Source organism: Chiloscyllium punctatum, chromosome 31 (genome assembly GCF_047496795.1).
Source record: "Chiloscyllium punctatum isolate Juve2018m chromosome 31, sChiPun1.3, whole genome shotgun sequence".
In the NCBI taxonomy this organism is placed as follows: Eukaryota; Metazoa; Chordata; class Chondrichthyes; order Orectolobiformes; family Hemiscylliidae; genus Chiloscyllium; species Chiloscyllium punctatum.
The window spans coordinates 73,324,427-73,345,719 of NC_092769.1; the positions used below are offsets into that span (position 1 = coordinate 73,324,427).

The 21,293-nt window shown below is 49.3% G+C and overlaps 1 protein-coding gene across 1 annotated transcript in view; it reads left to right on the plus strand.

Annotated features, from left to right (window-relative positions):
• Nucleotides 1-21,293, plus strand: part of LOC140457083 (uncharacterized) — a 130,184-nt gene that overhangs the window by 23,136 nt on the left and 85,755 nt on the right. Inside the window, exons 3-6 of the mRNA XM_072551053.1 lie at nucleotides 2,073-2,206; nucleotides 3,570-4,907; nucleotides 11,086-11,253; nucleotides 19,953-20,052. Of these exons, the coding sequence (XP_072407154.1) occupies nucleotides 2,073-2,206; nucleotides 3,570-4,907; nucleotides 11,086-11,253; nucleotides 19,953-20,052 (1,740 nt within the window). The remainder of the gene's footprint in view (nucleotides 1-2,072; nucleotides 2,207-3,569; nucleotides 4,908-11,085; nucleotides 11,254-19,952; nucleotides 20,053-21,293) is intronic.

Consider the following 21,293-nt stretch of genomic DNA (forward strand, 5'->3'; position numbering starts at 1 on the left):
GCGGTGCCAGCCCCTGCCCACGGCGCCTGGGGAGGACAAGACGGGCGAACGGCAGCGGCATCTCCGTGGCCTCCCTGTGCACTGGCCTGATGGCGTACATCGAGACTATGCTGGAGTTAGCACTGCAGGTGGGTTCAGCCTAACCCACATCCCCCTGCTCCGGCCTCAGCTATCGCGGTCAATCGACCAGCACAGTGGTTCTGCTGCCAGGTGCCTGGGTTTGTGCTCCGGTTTCCTCCCACAGTCCAACAGTGTGTAGGTTAGGGTGGATTGGCCGTGCTAAATTGCTTAGTGTCCAGGGATGTGCAGGTTAGGGTGGATTGGCTGTGCTAAATTGTCCTATAGTGCCCAGGTTAGGGTGGATTGGCCATGGGAAATTGCCACATAGTGCCCAGGAATGTGCAGATTAGAGTGGATTGGCTGTGCTAAATTGTCCCATAGTGTCTAGATATGTGCAGGTTAGGGTGGATTGGCCGTGCTAAATTGTCCCATAGTGCTCAGGGATGTGCAGGTTAGTTTGGATTGGCCGTGCTAAATTGTACCGTAGTGCCCAGGGATGTGCAGGTTAGTTTGGATTGGCCGTGCTAAATTGTACCGTAGTGCCCAGGGATGTGCAGGTTAGGGTGGATTGGCCGTGCTAAATTGTCCCATAGTGCCCAGGGATGTGTAGGTTAGGGTGGATTGGCCGTGCTAAATTGTCCCATAGTGTCCAGGGATGTGTAGGTTAGGGTGGATTGGCCGTGCTAAATTGTCCCATAGTGTCCAGGGATGTGCAGGTTAGGGTGGATTGGCCGTGCTAAATTGTCCCATAGTGCCCAGGGATGTGCAGGTTAGGGTGGATTGGCCATGAAACATTGCCCCATAGTGCCCAGGGATGTGCAGGTTAGGGTGGATTGGCCATGAAACATTGCCCCATAGTGCCCAGGGATGTGCAGGTTAGGGTGGATTGGCCATGAAACATTGCCCCATAGTGCCCAGGGATGTACAGGTTAGGGTGGATTGACCGTGCTAAGTTGCCCCATAGTGCCCAGGGATGTGCAGATTAGGGTGGATTGGCCGTGCTAAATTGTCCCATAGTGCCCAGGGATGTGCAGGTTAGGGTGGATTGGCCGTGCTAAATTGCCCCATCGTGCCCAGGGATGTGCAGGTTAGGGTGGATTGGCCGTGCTAAATTGTCCCATAGTGCCCAGGGATGTGCAGTGTAGGTTAGCCATGGGAAAGGCAGGGTTACAGGGAAGGGATGAGGGTGAGGGTAAGGGTGAAGTTGGGGGTGGGGTTGGGTGTGGGGGTGGGAGTGGGGGTGGGAGTGGGATGCCCTTTTGAGGATTGGTGCTGACCCAATGGGCCAAATAACCTGCTTCCACACTCTCAGGATTCTATGATAAAACTAATTTGATTCATTTTATCAGCGGGATATAAACATTTAAGAGGATATGACAGCGTCAGTGGGATATCACTGTGCTAATTGGGACGAAGATTTGTTAGTGGGGTACACATGCTCTTTAATAGCAGGTATTGGTTGTATGTAACTCATGGAGTACCTGGGACATATAGAGACATAGAGATGTACAGCATGGAAACAGACCCTTCCATCCAACTCGTCCATGCTGACCAGATATCCTAAACTGATCTGGTCCTATTTGCCAGCATTTGGCCCATTTCCCTCCAAACCCTTCCTATTCATATACCCATCCAGATGCCTTTTAAATGTTACAATTGTACCAGCCTCCACCACATCCTCTGGCAGCTCATTCCATACACGTACCACCCTCTGGGTGAAAACGTTGCCCCTCAGGTCTCTTTTATATCTTTCCCCTCTCACCCTAAACCTATGCCCTCTAGTTCTGGATTTCCCCACCCCAGGGAAAAGATCTTGTCCCTTTTATCCAACCGTGCCCCTCATGATCTTATAAACTTCAATCAGGTCACCCCACAGCCTCCAATGCTCCAGGGAAAAGAGCCCCAGCTCCCTATAGCTCAAACCCTCCAAGCCTGGCAACATCCTTGTAAATCTTTTCTGGACCCTTTCAAGTTTAATGTGGCCCCGTTTGTTACTATTTGTCTTTTCATAGTCTAATGGGGAGGATGAGGATGATATCAAGGTCACTGTGTCGCCTGTGACCAACTGGGAGAACCTCCACTCAGATGAACTCTACCGAGGTCAGAACAATGTCACCATATCCAGCCATACCTGCCAACATCCTTGGTAAGTAAATCAGGAGATTTCCATTCCAGACATAGGGGCTGGAAGAGGGTCAGAATGTATTATTGTTCCACCATACTGTGGAGAGCAGAGGTAGTCTTAATCTATATTCTTGCGGTCTGAACACTGTTCTGTAACTGTTCTGGGTTGCTGTGGCTGTACAGGACATTGGTTAGGACAAAATGAGGACTGCAGGTGCTGGAGATCAGAGTCGAAAAGTGTGGGGCTGGAAAAGCACAGGTGGTCAGGCAGTATCTGAGGAGCAAGAGAGTTGACGTTTCAAGCATAAGCTCTTCACCAGGACTGATTTGTCGACTCTCCTGCTCCTCAGATGTGGCCTAACTGGCTGCACTTCTCCAGGACATTGGTTAGGCCCCTTTTGGAATCCTGCGTTTAATTCTGGTCTCCCTGCTGTAGGAAGGATGTTGTTAAATTTGAAAGGGTTTAGAAAAGGTATGCAAAGATGTTGCTGGGTTTGAGCTATAGGGAGAGACTGAATAGGCTTGGAGGGTTGGAGGTTGAGGGGTGATATCATTGGCTGTTTCACAGTCAACGTGCCAAGTCACAAGGATACCGCAATATCTAGTCTAGGAGCTGGAACGTCATATTGTGGCTGTGCAGGACATTGGTTAGGACAATTTTGGAATACAGCATACAATTCTGATCCCCCTATAGGAAAGATGTTGTTAAGCTTGAAGGGGTGCAGAAAAGAATTACAAGGATGTTACAAGGGTTGGAGGGTTTGAGGTTTATGGAGAGGCTGAATAGACTGGGGCTATTTTTCCTAGAACATCAGAGGCTGAGGGGTGACCTTATTGAAATGTATCAAATCACAAGGGGCATGGATAGGGTGAATAGACAAGGTCGTTTTCCCAAGGTAGGGGAGTCCAAAACTAGAGCACATGGGTTTAAGGTGCAAGGGGAAAGATTTAATAGGGGCAACTTTTTCATGCGGAGGGTAGTGTGTTTGGAATGAGCTGCCAGAGGAAGTGGTGAAGGCTGGTACGATTACAATATTTAAAAGTCATCTGGATGGGTACATGAATAGGAAGGGTTTAGACTGATATGGGCCAAATGCTGGCAAATGGGACTAGATTAATTTAGGATCTCTGGTCGGCATAGATGATTTGGATGGAAAAGTCTGTTTCCGAGCTGTACAATTCTATGACTCTATACTCTGTGTCTAACCCCATGTGTACCTGTCCTCAGAGTATTTGTTGGGGACAGTGTAGAAACAGCTTTATTTTCAGTTTACATGAATAGCGGGAACTTTGTATCTAACCTCGTGCTGTACTTGTCCTGGGAGTGTTTGATTATTTTCTTCTCTATCTAAACTCATTTTGAGCCCACCACTTCTTTCATTTAGGGAAAGATCCTGCAAACAAGCCTGGGACTCGAGTCATGGCTTTGATTCAATGCACCCTGACTCGGGGAACCTTGAGTCGTTAGTCAACAGGATGTGCCCTCTGCATAGGGTCAGAACTGAAGGGGAATGCCAACTGGGGAAAAATGAGGATCAAGGGACTTGCCGAGTGGGCAAGGCACAGGACATGGGGCTATACCTCCAAGACATGGTCGGGGATCAAGGGACAAGACCCCTGGGAAAGGTCGGCAATAAAGAGTTGGGCCCTGCCAGCGAGGTCAAGGATCAGGGATCATGCCGTGAGGTTAACGCGAAGAATCAAGTGCTGCTGCCACCGGAAATGGTTAACGGTGAAGGGTCGTCAGCTGTGGGCCGGGTCAGGGAGGAAAGGTCATGTTCCCTGGGCAACGTAGAGGACGAAGGGTTAGGCCCCAGTAGCTGGGTCGAAGATCAAGGGGTACATTCCTTGGGTGACAGCGATAATGAAGAGTTATGCTCCTCAAGCCAGGACAAAGATCAAGGGTTATGTTCATTGGGCAATGTCAAGGAGAAAGAGTCATGCCCCTCAGGCCAGGTCAAAGATCAAGGGTCATGCTTATTGGACAATGTCAAGGACAAAGAACCAATTCCCTCAGGCTGGGTCAAAGATCAAGGAGCATGTTCTTTGGGCAATATCAAGGATGAAGGGTCATGTCCATCCAGCCAGGTCAAAGGTAAAGGGTCATGCCTCATTGGCCCCACCCCCCTGCATTGGATGTGGGAGGGCTTTTCCGTGGAGCGGTACGCCCCCCGCAGGCGATTGGCAGAAAATGCAGGCGAGGGCTCGAGGGTGAAAACCAACGGAGACTTCCAAACTGGACCACCCCCAGAGGGGGGATCAGCGTGGCGGTGTCGCCAAGGAGCTCGCCCGAGGACGGCCGAGAGTCCGGGGACGTGCCGATGGACTGAAATCCCTCACTGCGCCTCCTTCCCCGGCAGGACACAGGCAGGGCGGACAGAGGCGAGTGGCCAGAGAGGGAGGCGCACCGGCCGGGCTCCCCCTGCGTCCAGGCGCCACTTGGACGAGCCCACACGGGGCGCCTGCGCGGCCCCGACTCCGGGCGGCGTAACCACAGCAACCGCCGGCCGGCGTCCGGCGCAAGCGCAGAATCCACCACCGCTGCCTCCGAGGTGCCGGGCCGAGCAGCCGCCGCCGCGGACCGTCAAGGCGTACCGCGAGTTCCTGAGGCAGTACCGGAGCATCGTGGAGGATGGGCGAGACGACAAGCCGCCGACGAGGGATGCTGATGAGTTCCGGCTGAAGGCCACCAAACTGGTGGAGCAAAGGCACCAACTCGTCAGGTAAGCGAGAGCGACCTGCCCCCGAGGGGGCGGTTTGTTACCGTCGTCCCCATGCCATTGGACGGTAGGCATGTCACGCTGAGATGATCTCCGATCCGATTGGTCTAGCGAGATGTCCGTCAATTCTCCGGACAACACGATTGGTCTAACCGTTGTCACCGTTTGGACTTGACCGGACCTCTTTCTATTGGTCCGTGAAAACGTCAAGTATCCGCCCGTTTCGGAATGCGTCCGTCCCGCTACCGTCCCTCTAAAGCCCTTATTGGTCCCCTCACCCGTCGATTAACGGTAGCCCGACCACCATTGGTCGGATGGACGGCGACTAACTCCATCTCACCAACGGTCACGTCCCGTGCGTCTACTGTCCCACCCCCCGGCCCGCTGTTAATTGGCTGGTAGCCTTCGGCAAGGCCCACCTCCCATACCCGATTATACTCCCCTAATGGACAAAGGCTACGTCAATGAACCGGGTCCCCCTCCTACTTGTCGTCGCTACGTCAATTATTCGGGACCCTTTCCTCATTGGATACCGAGCAGCAGCCGAACCCGCCCTTCTCCGATTGGCCCAAACGCCCCGTCAATCGAGTGGCCCCGCCCTTGCCTGAAGGTCTACTCCTCCGGCTATTGGTCCACTCTGCAGAGTCGCCTCTATGCTGTTATTGGTTGGCGGTCCAGGGCAGTCGCCAGGTCCTCGCACCACTATTGGCCATGGTAACCGTCAATCATTATGTCTTTAAACTAATTCCCAACTTTTTTTTTGGGTTCCTTCGCCCAACTTTTATAAAGTGAAATGTCGTCTGCGTCTGAAGTGGAAGAACCTGCAGGATCATGGTGCCAGGCACAAAGTGTCACAGAACCTTTACAGCACACGAGCTGGCCATTCAGCCCCTCGTGCCAATACTAGCTCTCCAAATGGTCAATGCTCAACTTCAAACCCTTCACTTGTAACACTGCCCGTCGTTTCTTTGGAGATTATACTTCAACCCTCTCATGAATGACTCCATTGAACCTGCCTCCACCACCCTGTCTAGCAGATACAAATTTCTAGGCTGTAGTGGTGTTCCAAGATGACCTATTAGATTAGATTACTTACAGTGTGGAAACAGGCCCTTTGGCCCAACAAGTCCACACCGCCCCGCCGAAGCGCAACCCACCCATACCCCTTACCTAACACTACGGGCAATTTAGCATGGCCAATTCACCTGACCTGCACATCTTTGGAGTGTGGGAGGAAACCGGAGCACCCGGAGGAAACCCACGCAGACACGGGGAGAATGTGCAAACTCCACACAGTCAGTCGCCTGAGGCGGTAATTGAACCAGGGTCTCTGGCGCTGTGAGGCAGCAGTGCTAACCACTGTGCCACCTTTAATTTCAGTGAATGGCCATTTGTGTCGTGAGGTGGTTTCCTCCTCCTCCTCTTTCTCCTCCACCACTTCTCCTTTGCTCCTTTTAACCATTCCTCTAATTTCTATGTCCTCAACCCATTCTGTTTACTCCCTGTTCGTTCTGTGTAGATTTCCCTTCTGACTTTGTAAACCTCTGCCAAATCCAGTCACCCAGAAGTCCAACCCTGACTTCTCCAACCTATCCATGTAACTGATGCTCTTCATCCCTAGAAGCATTTATCTGCAACCTTTACTGCATGCTATTATGCCCTCATACGCTTCCTGCCTGGAACTAGAGGCAGAACCTCAGGTGAGGGTTGAACCAGTGTTTTACACAGGTTTATCATAATTTCCTTCGACCTTTGTAAAGTGCACACTGCAGAAAACTTCATTAACCACTTTCCTGACCTGTCCTGCCATATTGGATGATACATCCACACCAAGGCTGTACATCTGAATTTTGCTGCAGAGAATGGAACAGCAAACACCAGACAACACTGCTAAAATTGAGGGTCACAGCAATTCCATCTAGTCGTTTCGGTTAGAATCAAAGTCAACTATGGATAGACAATAACATTCTGGCCAGCCAGCGACTCCCACGTCCCACAAACGAAAACAAAATTCCTACAATGTGGAAGCAAGCCATTTGGTAAATTAAGTCCACACTGACCTTCTGAAGAGCATCCTACCCAGACCCTCACCCCCACCCTCTCCCAGTATCCCTGCAGTTCCCGTGGTCAGTCTACCCTAACCTGCACATCTTCAGGTGGAATTGAAGAATCTTGCATGACTTCTTCAATAAAGAGCAGGTGTCGTCCCTTTGGTCTCCAAGTCATGATCACATTGCTGTTTTGGGAGCTTGCTGAGTGCAAATTAGTTTCTGTGTTTCCTACATTGCAAAGATAAGAGGCATGATGCCACCTCATAGCACCAGGGGCCCAGGTTCTATTCCAGCCTTGGGAGATTGTGTGGAGTTTGCACATTCATTTGTCTGCCCTGGTTTCTCCCACAGTCCAAAAATGTGCAGATTAGGTAGACTGGTCTAGCTAAATTGTCCTGCTTAGGTTTAGTTTGGGTGGGATTAGCCATGTTAAATGCAGGGTTACGGGAATAGAGTGCGATGCTGTTTAGAGGGTCGGTGCAGACTTGATGGGCCAAACAACCTGTTTCCACACTGTAGGGATTATAAGAGTCATATAGCATGGAAACAGACCCTTTGGTCCAACCAGTCCATGCCGATCCCAAACTAGGCCAACCTGTCTGCACCTGGCCCCTCTTCCCTCCAAACCTTTCCTATTCATGTTTCTATTCAAATGTCGTAATTGTACCCACATCCACCACTTCCTCAACAAGGTAATTCCACAGGTAAACCACCCTCTGTGTGAAAAATGTGGCTGTTTTTTGTTTTTTAAATCTCTCTCCTTTCACTTTAAAAATGTACCCCCCCCCCACCGCCCAAGTCTTGAAATCCCTCATCCTAGAGAAAGGACAACTACTCTATTCATACCTCTCATTATTTTATAAATCTGTATAAGGTCACCTCTCGACCTCCTATGCTCCAGTGAAAAAAAAGTCCCAGGCTTTCTTTATAACTGAAACCTTCCATAGCCGGGAACATCCCGGTAAATCTCTTCTGAACCCTCTCCAGGTTGATAATATCCTTCCTATAGCAGGGCAACCAGAACTGGACACAGTACTCCAGAAGAGACCTCACCAATGTCCTTTTACAACCTTAACATGACGTTTCAAATCCTATACTCAGAAGAATTAGCAATTCTATGATTCTAACAAGGACTGCATTTATACAAAGTACTTCATTGGTTGTAAAGCAGTTTTTGGTCCTCAATGACCTGTGAACTTCACTACCAAAATGCTTTCAAAGCTAATCCACCGAACTGAACACAAGCACCACAGGAGTGCTTGTTTAATAGTCACTAAACACCTTTATACACAAGGTGGCTCCTTCTCACAGTCTCTGCTTGTGTTCTGTGTATAATGCATTTCTCACGATGCCAGAAATCTCATTTCACCTCCTTTGTCCTTCTTCTAATGAGGTAAGCTCCTTCAAGAAGACCTGTGTGCTCCACAGAGCCTGTGTCAGCTGAATGACTAGTCTCTATTAATAAATAGGGCCATGCAGGACAGGAACAAGGAGGTAGCTAGGTAATTCTGGATTTGGTGGTGAAGCAGACTTGATTAGGGAGCTTAAGGTGAAGGAACTGGGGTGGGGTGTTAGTGACCATAATATGATAGAATTTGCCCTGCAGTTTGAGAGGGAGAAGCTGGAATCAGAGCAGTAATGGCCAAAATTTCTGCAGAAATTCATCCCAAGAAAGAAGAAACATATCAAGACAAAGATGAGGCAACCGTGGCTGACTAGGGGAGTCAGGGGCCAGCATAAAAAAACAAAAGAAAAAGCAGGCAATGTGCTGACGATTAGCGGGAAGCCTTTAAAAATACGCAGGAGGTAACTAAAAAAGCAGTGGTGGGGGGGGGGGGGGAGATGATGATATGCAGATAGCCAGCTAGTAATATGAAAGAAGAATGCAAGAGCTTTTTTCGATTATATAAAAGGTAAGAGAGAGGCAAGAGTGGACCACTGGAAAATGGAGCAGTAATGGGAAATAAAGAAATGGTACTGAATAGGTACTTTGCTTTACTTCAGAATAGAACACACCAGCAGAATACCAGAACCTCAAGAGAGTCAGTGGGCAGAGGTGAGTGTAGTGACCATCACTAAGGAGAAGGTGCTGGGGAAGCTGAAAGGTAGATAAATCAGTCAGACTCAAAGACTACACCCTCGAGTTTTGAAGGACAAGCTGAGGAGGTTATTGAGGCTTTGGTGATGATTTTTCGGGAATCACTGGAGTAAGGATCGGACCCAGAGGACTGGAAAATGGCATATATAATATCCCTGTTTAAGACAGGAGGGAGATGGAAGGCAGGAAACTATAGGCCAGTCAGCCTGACCTCGGTTGTTGGTGAGATTTTAGAGTCCATTATTAAGGATGAGATTGCAGAGTACTTGGAAGTGCATTGCAAAATAGGGCTGAGTCAACACAGCTTCATCAAGGGGAGGTCATGCCTGACAAATTGTTTAGGATTGTTTGAGGGGGTAACAACCAAGTTAGACAAAGGTGAGCCAGTGGACGTGGTCTATTTCCAGAAGGCCTTTGACAAGGTGCCACTCAGGTGCTAAGTAAGATGAGCCCATGGTGTTAAGGACCAGGTACTAGTGTGGATTGAGGATATGCTGACTGGTAGATGGCAGAGAGTGGGGAATAAAAGGGTCTTTTTCAGGATGGCAGCCGGTGACTAGTGGAGTTGCGGAGAGTTTGCAGAAGGCAGAAAGACAGGTGGAAGGGCAGGTAGTGCTGAGGAAACTGGGAGATTGCAGAAGGACTTGGACAGGCTAGGAGAATGGGCAAAGAAGTGGGAGGTGGAGTACAGTCTGGAAAAGTGTGAGGTTATGCACTTTAGTAGGATGATTAGAGGCATAGACTATACTCTAAATGGGGAAAGGCTTCGGAAATCTGAAGCACAAATGGGCTTAGGAGGCCTAGTCCAGAGTTCCTTTAAGGTTAACATGCTGGTTCGATGGCAGTGAGGAAGGCAAAAGCAATGTTAGCATTCATTTCGAGAGGGCTGGAATACAAGAGCAGAGATGTACTGCTGAGGCTGCATAAGGCTTCTGGTCAGACTGCATTTGGAATATTTTGAGCAGTTTTGGGCCCCACATCTAAGGAAGGATATGCTGGTGTTGGAGGGGGGTCCAGAGGAGGTTAACAGGAATGATGCCAGGGAGGAAGGGCTTGTCATATGAGGAGTGGTTGAGGACACTAAGTCTGTACTCAACGGAATTTAGAAGGATGAGGGGGGCATCTCACCTGAAACTTCTAGAATACGGTGGGGCCTGCACAGAGTGGACATGGATCTGTTAGGAATGGTTAGGACTCAAGGGCACAGACTCCGAGTGAAGGGACAATCCTTTAGACCAAAGATGAGGGAGACGTTCTTCAGCCAGAGGGTGGTGGCTCTGTAGAACTCATTGCTGGCTATGGAGACAGAGTCATTGAGTGACTTTCAGACAGAGATAGGTGGATTCCTGATAAAGGGGGATCAAGGGTTACAGGGAGAAGGCAAAAGAGTCAGGAAGTGTTACAGGGAGGAGGCAGGAGAGTGGGGTTGAGAAACAGATCAGCCATGATCAAATGGCAAAGTAGACTTGATGGGCTGAATGGCCTAATTCTGCTCCTATGTCCCCTGTAGACTTATGGATGTTAAACCTCTGAAAGTCACTTGTTGGACCTCAGCTGGATACTATGTAATAGTCCTGGATTATCATATTTAGGAAAGGTGTGAGCAAGGGAGTGCAGATGTGATTGAAATGAATATTAAAGATGTATTTAAAGTTAAGCCAGATAAACAAATATAGGGAGAAAGGAATAGAAGGATAGGGTGAGGTGGGGAGATGAAGAGAAATAAAGGGGACACTGCCTATCAGCAGATAGGCAAAGGAGTGTGCAGGGGGAAACCAAAGTCAGCAGCTTCAGATCCAAGGAAAGTGTGAGGCATCCAGGACTGCCCAACCGTGAAAAGGGAGAGCTAGGTGTCATCAGACAAGGAGCTCTATTTTTCCTCAACTCATTGCAAGGTCTCGTCAAGGACATGAGCGTGGGACAGGAAGTCAATTGTAATAGAACAAAACAACAGGTGGAATATCTGAGGGGAGGGTTCGAGGTTGTCATCAGCCCCAGTAGTCACTCGCATTCCCTTTGTGCTTGAATCCAGGAAAACGATAATGGAGAAAGAGAGGAAAGAACGGATGGAGCAAAAGAAACTCTCAAAGGAGAGGATGAGAAGGAGGAAGCTGGAGAGAGAGATAGCAGTACGCATATCTGTGTATGAGATGGACAAGTGGAGAAGGACACAGGCAAGCAAAAAACTGCAGTCCTTCAGGTGAGAGTCAGCGTCATTCTGTCCAATCTCTCATGTCCCAACGAGAAGGACGCCTGACATTGGAATCTCCATAAATACTGATATACTCACCCCCAGGGATCTCCTCTAAACGCTGGCACACACTCCAGGGATCTCCTGTAAATACTGAGATGGTTGCTGGGGACCCGAATAAGTATTCCTACTCTCCAGGGACCCCCTGTAAGTAGTAACACACTCCCCAAGGACTCCCTGTAAATGCTGGCACACTCCTTGGGAAACTCTCAGACTCATTGCTAATACTGACACACATTTCACATAGACCTACTGTAGACACTGACACAGACCACACAGACCCATTGCTAATACTGACACACATTTCACACAGAGCCATTGTAGACACTGACACACACTTCACACAGACCCACTGTAGACACTGACACATACTTCACACAGACCCACTGTAGACACTGACACACATTTCACACAGACCCACTGTAGACACTGACACACATTTCACACAGACCCACTGTAGACACTGACACACATTTCACATAGACCTACTGTAGACACTGACACACATTTCACATAGACCTACTGTAGACACTGACCTACTGTAGACACTGACACACACTACATGCAGACCCACTGTAGACACTGATACACATTTCACACAGAGCCATTGTAGACACTGATACACACTTCACACAGACCCCTGTAGACACTGATACACACTTCACACAGACCCCTGTAGACACCGACACACACTTCACACAGACCCCTGTAGACACTGATACACACTTCACACAGACCCCTGTAGACACTGATACACACCACACAGACCCACTGTAGACACCGACACACACTTCACACAGACCCCTGTAGACACTGATACACACTTCACACAGACCCACTGTAGACACCGACACACACTTCACACAGACCCCTGTAGACACCGACACACACTTCACACAGACCCCTGTAGACACCGACACACACTTCACACAGAGCCATTGTAGACACTGACACACACTTCACACAGACCCACTGTAGACACTGACACACACTTCACACAGACCCCTGTAGACACTGACACACACTTCACACAGACCCCAGTAGACACTGACACAACTTCACACAGACCCACTGTAGACACTGACACACATTTCACATAGACCTACTGTAGACACTGACCTACTGTAGACACTGACACACACTACATGCAGACCCACTGTAGACACTGATACACATTTCACACAGAGCCATTGTAGACACTGACACATACTTCACACAGACCCACTGTAGACACTGACACAGACCACACAGACCCATTGCTAATACTGACACACATTTCACACAGAGCCATTGTAGACACTGACACACATTTCACACAGACCCACTGTAGACACTGACACATACTTCACACAGACCCACTGTAGACACTGATACACACTTCACACAGACCCACTGTACACACTGATACACACTTCACACAGACCCACTGTAGACACTGACACATACTTCACACAGACCCACTGTAGACACTGACACACATTTCACATAGACCCACTGTAGACACTGACACACATTTCACATAGACCTACTGTAGACACTGACCTACTGTAGACACTGACACACACTACATGCAGACCCACTGTAGACACTGACACACACTTCACACAGACCCCTGTAGACACCGACACACACTACATGCAGACCCACTGTAGACACTGACACAGACCACACAGACCCATTGTTAATACTGACACATACTTCACACAGACCCACTGTAGACACTGATACACACTTCACACAGACCCCTGTAGACACCGACACACACTTCACACAGACCCACTGTAGACACCGACACACACTTCACACAGACCCACTGTAGACACCGACACACACTTCACACAGACCCACTGTCGACACTGACACACGCTTCACACAGACCTCTGTAGACACTGATACACACTTCACACAGACCCACTGTAGACACTGATACACACTTCACACAGACCCCTGTAGACACTGATACACACTTCACACAGACCCACTGTATACACTGATACACACTTCACACAGACCCCTGTAGACACTGATACACACTTCACACAGACCCCTGTAGACACCGACACACACTTCACACAGACCCACTGTAGACACTGATACACACTTCACACAGACCCCTGTAGACACTGATACACACTTCACACAGACCCCTGTAGACACTGATACACACTTCACACAGACCCACTGTACACACTGATACACACTTCACACAGACCCACTGTAGACACTGACACACACTTCACACAGACCCACTGTAGACACTGACACACACTTCACACAGACCCCTGTAGACACTGACACAAACTTCACACAGACCCCTGTAGACACTGATACACACTTCACACAGACCCACTGTACACACTGATACACACTTCACACAGACCCACTGTAGACACTGACACACACTTCACACAGAGCCACTGTAGACACTGACACACACTTCACACAGACCCCTGTAGACACTGACACACACTTCACACAGACCCACTGTAGACACCGACACACACTTCACACAGACCCCTGTAGACACCGACACACACTTCACACAGACCCCTGTAGACACCGACACACACTTCACACAGAGCCATTGTAGACACTGACACACACTTCACACAGACCCACTGTAGACACTGACACACACTTCACACAGACCCACTGTAGACACTGACACACACCACACAGACCCCTGTAGACACTGATACACACTTCACACAGAGCCACTGTAGATACTGAAATACACTTCACACAGACCCACTGTAGACACCGACACACACTTCGCACAGACCCCTGTAGACACCGACACACACTTCACACAGACCCACTGTAGACACCGACACACACTTCACACAGACCCACTGAAGACACTGACACACACTTCACACAGACCCCTGTAGACACTGACACACACTTCACACAGACCCACTGTAGACACTGACACACACTTCACACAGACCCACTGTAGACACTGACACACACTTCACACAGACCCCTGTAGACACTGATACACACTTCACACAGACCCCTGTAGACACCGACACACACTTCACACAGACCCACTGTAGACACCGACACACACTTCACACAGACCCACTGTAGACACCGACACACACTTCACACAGACCCACTGTAGACACCGACACACACTTCACACAGACCCACTGTCGACACTGACACACACTTCACACAGACCCCTGTAGACACTGACACACATTTCACACAGACCCACTGTAGACACTGACATACACTTCACACAGACCCCTGTAGACACTGATACACACTTCACACAGACCCCTGTAGACACCGACACACACTTCACACAGACCCACTGTAGACACTGATACACACTTCACACTGAGCCACTGTAGATACTGAAATACACTTCACACAGACCCACTGTAGACACCGACACACACTTCACACAGACCCCTGTAGACACTGACACACACTTCACACAGACCCACTGTAGACACTGACACACACTTCACACAGACCCCTGTAGACACTGACACACACTTCACACAGACCCCTGTAGACACTGATACACACTTCACACAGACCCCTGTAGACACCGACACATACTTCACACAGACCCACTGTAGACACTGATACACACTACACACAGAGCCACTGTAGACACTGATACACACTTCACACAGACCCCTGTAGACACCGACACACACTTCACACAGACCCCTGTAGATACTGACACACACTTCACACAGACCCCTGTAGACACTGATACACACTTCACACAGACCCACTGTAGACGCTGATACACACTTCACACAGAGCCATTGTAGACACTGACACACACTTCACACAGAGCCATTGTAGACACTGATACACACTTCACACAGACCTCTGTAGACACTGACACACACTTCACACAGACCCCTGTAGACACTGACACACACTTCACACAGACCCCTGTAGACACTGACACACACTTCACACAGACCCCTGTAGACACTGATACACACTTCACACAGACCCCTGTAGACACTGATACACACTTCACACAGACCCCTGTAGACACTGACACACTTCACACAGACCCACTGTAGACACCGACACACACTTCACACAGAGCCACTGTAGACACTGATACACACTTCACACAGACCCCTGTAGACACTGATACACACTTCACACAGACCCCTGTAGACACCGACACACACTTCACACAGACCCCTGTAGACACTGATACACACTTCACACAGACCCCTGTAGACACTGATACACACCACACAGACCCACTGTAGACACCGACACACACTTCACACAGACCCCTGTAGACACTGATACACACTTCACACAGACCCACTGTAGACACCGACACACACTTCACACAGACCCCTGTAGACACCGACACACACTTCACACAGACCCCTGTAGACACCGACACACACTTCACACAGAGCCATTGTAGACACTGACACACACCACACAGACCCCTGTAGACACTGATACACACTTCACACAGAGCCACTGTAGATACTGATACACACTTCACACAGACCCACTGTAGACACTGATACATACTTCACACAGACCCACTGTAGACACTGACACACACTTCACACAGACCCACTGTAGACACTGACACACACTTCACACAGACCCCTGTAGACACTGACACAAACTTCACACAGACCCCTGTAGACACTGATACACACTTCACACAGACCCACTGTACACACTGATACACACTTCACACAGACCCACTGTAGACACTGACACACACTTCACACAGAGCCACTGTAGACACTGACACACACTTCACACAGACCCCTGTAGACACTGACACACACTTCACACAGACCCACTGTAGACACCGACACACACTTCACACAGACCCCTGTAGACACCGACACACACTTCACACAGACCCCTGTAGACACCGACACACACTTCACACAGAGCCATTGTAGACACTGACACACACTTCACACAGACCCACTGTAGACACTGACACACACTTCACACAGACCCACTGTAGACACTGACACACACCACACAGACCCCTGTAGACACTGATACACACTTCACACAGAGCCACTGTAGATACTGAAATACACTTCACACAGACCCACTGTAGACACCGACACACACTTCGCACAGACCCCTGTAGACACCGACACACACTTCACACAGACCCACTGTAGACACCGACACACACTTCACACAGACCCACTGAAGACACTGACACACACTTCACACAGACCCCTGTAGACACTGACACACACTTCACACAGACCCACTGTAGACACTGACACACACTTCACACAGACCCACTGTAGACACTGACACACACTTCACACAGACCCCTGTAGACACTGATACACACTTCACACAGACCCCTGTAGACACCGACACACACTTCACACAGACCCACTGTAGACACCGACACACACTTCACACAGACCCACTGTAGACACCGACACACACTTCACACAGACCCACTGTAGACACCGACACATACTTCACACAGACCCACTGTCGACACTGACACACACTTCACACAGACCCCTGTAGACACTGACACACATTTCACACAGACCCACTGTAGACACTGACACACACTTCACACAGACCCACTGGAGACACTGATACACACTTCACACAGACCCCTGTAGACACTGACACACACTTCACACAGACCCACTGTAGACACTGACACACACTTCACACAGACCCACTGTAGACACTGACACACACTTCACACAGACCCCTGTAGACACTGATACACACTTCACACAGACCCCTGTAGACACCGACACACACTTCACACAGACCCACTGTAGACACTGATACACACTTCACACTGAGCCACTGTAGATACTGAAATACACTTCACACAGACCCACTGTAGACACCGACACACACTTCACACAGACCCCTGTAGACACTGACACACACTTCACACAGACCCACTGTAGACACTGACACACACTTCACACAGACCCCTGTAGACACTGACACACACTTCACACAGACCCCTGTAGACACTGATACACACTTCACACAGACCCCTGTAGACACCGACACATACTTCACACAGACCCACTGTAGACACTGATACACACTACACACAGAGCCACTGTAGACACTGATACACACTTCACACAGACCCCTGTAGACACCGACACACACTTCACACAGACCCCTGTAGATACTGACACACACTTCACACAGACCCCTGTAGACACTGATACACACTTCACACAGACCCACTGTAGACGCTGATACACACTTCACACAGAGCCATTGTAGACACTGACACACACTTCACACAGAGCCATTGTAGACACTGATACACACTTCACACAGACCTCTGTAGACACTGACACACACTTCACACAGACCCACTGTAGACACCGACACACACTTCACACAGAGCCACTGTAGACACTGATACACACTTCACACAGACCCCTGTAGACACTGATACACACTTCACACAGACCCCTGTAGACACCGACACACACTTCACACAGACCCCTGTAGACACTGATACACACTTCACACAGACCCCTGTAGACACTGATACACACCACACAGACCCACTGTAGACACCGACACACACTTCACACAGACCCCTGTAGACACTGATACACACTTCACACAGACCCACTGTAGACACCGACACACACTTCACACAGACCCCTGTAGACACCGACACACACTTCACACAGACCCCTGTAGACACCGACACACACTTCACACAGAGCCATTGTAGACACTGACACACACTTCACACAGACCCACTGTAGACACTGACACACACTTCACACAGAGCCACTGTAGACACTGACACACACTTCACACAGACCCCTGTAGACACTGACACACACTTCACACAGACCCACTGTAGACATCGACACACACTTCACACAGACCCCTGTAGACACCGACACACACTTCACACAGACCCCTGTAGACACCGACACACACTTCACACAGAGCCATTGTAGACACTGACACACACTTCACACAGACCCACTGTAGACACTGACACACACTTCACACAGACCCACTGTAGACACTGACACACACCACACAGACCCCTGTAGACACTGATACACACTTCACACAGAGCCACTGTAGATACTGATACACACTTCACACAGACCCACTGTAGACACTGATACATACTTCACACAGACCCACTGTAGACACCGACACACACTTCACCCAGACCCACTGTAGACACTGACACACACTTCACACAGACCCCTGTAGACACTGACACACACTTCACACAGACCCACTGTAGACACTGACACACACTTCACACAGAGCCACTGTAGACACTGACACACACTTCACACAGACCCCTGTAGACACCGATAAACACTTCACACAGACCCCTGTAGACACCGACACACACTTCACACAGACCCACTGTAGACACTGACACACACTTCACACAGACCCCTGTAGACACTGACACACACTTCACACAGACCCCTGTAGACACTGACACACACTTCACACAGACCCCTGTAGACACCGACACACACTTCACACAGACCCACTGTAGACACCAACACACACCACACAGACCCACTGTACACACCGACACACACTTCACACAGAGCCATTGTAGACACTGACACACACTTCACAAAGACCCCTGTAGACACCGACACACACTTCACACAGACCCACTGTAGCCACCGACACACACTTCACACAGAGCCACTGTAGACACTGACACACACTTCACACAGAGCCATTGTAGACACTGATACACACTTCACACAGAGCCATTGTAGACACCGACACACACTTCACACAGACCCACTGTAGACACTGATACACACTTCACACAGACCCCTGTAGACACCGACACACACTTCACACAGACCCCTGTAGACACTGGCACACACTTCACACAGACCCCTGTAGACACTGATACACACTTCACACAGACCCCTGTAGACACCGACACACACTTCACACAGACCCCTGTAGACACTGGCACACACTTCACACAGACCCCTGTAGACACTGATACACACTTCACACAGACCCCTGTAGACACCGACACACACTTCACACAGACCCACTGTAGACACTGATACACACTTCACACAGACCCCTGTAGACACCGACACACACTTCACACAGACCCACTGTAGACACTGATACATACTTCACACAGACCCCTGTAGACACCGACACACACTTCACACCGATCCACTGTAGACACTGATACATACTTCACACAGACCCATTGCTAACACTGACACTCACGTCACACAGACCGATTGCTAACACTGACTCACACCACACAGATCCACTGCTAATACTCACACAATTTCAGTGGATCCCTTGTAAATACACAGACTTTCTAGGGACACTCTGTAAATATCGATTCTCTCCCAGGTGATATCCTGTAAATTGTGACACAATCCCAAGGGACTCCTGAACACACTTACATCCACTTGCAGGCCTAGCAACAGCTTAGTAAGTTCACAAGTGCAGTCAACTCTTGAACTGAGACAGTATTGAGAAATGAGGGGCTAGTGATGTCTAGAAAGGATCGTAAATTTATTGTATGGGAAACAGACACATCTGCTTTTCACCTGTCTCAGTGGAGCAAGTGTTTATCTCTCTTTTTTTTTTGTTTTACATAATCTGCCCAGGAAATATAACCGTGAGCAGACCGTCCAATACCAGGCGGAGCTCAGAGAAATGAAGGAAAGAGTGGCCCGTTCTCCATTCCTGTTTGAGCAAGTCATCCAGGTGAGGGGAAAGGGTTTAAAAGGGAGTGGGTGATGAAGGTAGAAATCTCTTCATGGGATTGTCTTTATGACTGAACACACTCTCTCACACTCACACACACGAGGGGTCCATTCTCCAGCCTTTGTGGCAGGATGGCCTGAAGGTGGTGTCTGAGGCTGTGATACTTCTGCTAGTCGAATATACTTCTTAGAGATAATGAGGGCTGCAAATGGTGGAAAGTCAGAGTCAATATAAGTGTGGCGCTCGAAACCACACACCGGTCAAACAGCATCAGAGGAGTAGGGGAGTTGACAGGTTTGACCCTTTCATATTTCTAAGCCTCAAGCTATCTGCGATCTGGGAGTCCTCTAATATCAAGGAGGGTGGGTTTGGTGAGCTGGATTGCAACTCTGAATACAGATTTGTTTTACCAGTACAGCTTCTGCAGCCATCTTGCTTAAATCACAGTCGGTTTGACCTGCAAGCAGTGGTCTCCAAGATACATCGGTGCATGGTTGGGGAGAGGGGGGAGGCAGAGATTGCTGAGTTAACAAGGGAAGAGAACTTTGCTTGGGCTCCCTCTCATTGTGTGTCCAGTTCGATCAGCTAAGATTCAGTCAAAGGTACCCCACCCCCTCCCGAAGTAGGCTAGACCAACCATCTAGGCAAACAAAGCTGCCCCAAATTCAGCATTTTAAATGCCAAGTAAATCGATGTGAAATTTCATCCTAAACTTGGCATTTTCTGAGAGGGTAACAAATTGTGACCAGGCAACAGGGAGAGATGACAATGTTTCACTCAGTTCGGAATCTCAAGGCTAATTTCAAGATGGAGGGGTTGCTACGTAACTGCTCACGCACCTCCAGTAAGATTCCTTGTCTGCATGTTTATTCACAAGTCTAAACCAGGACAATTCAACAGCTCCCAGTGAGTTTCTTGTTTTAAGGGGATGTGAGATTATGTGCATTTGTGCCCCAGCCCCCTCTTTGAATACGCTTACCAGGATACATGCTGCCTGCCTCACAGCCTCTATGCCAGTGAGCCCGTAGTTGCTAAGCGACACCATCTATGCCACATTTGGACAGGAACGAGTGACCCAGGTGAGTTGTATGAGAACTTCTGGAACAAAAGCGTTTTTAGTGGGAGAGGATGGGTGGTTGGGGGGGGGTCTCCCTGCATCCTGAATGTGTTCCCTCCCTCTCCACCGCTTCATCCTAGGATAAAATTAAAAATCACACAACACCAGGTTATGGTCCAACAGG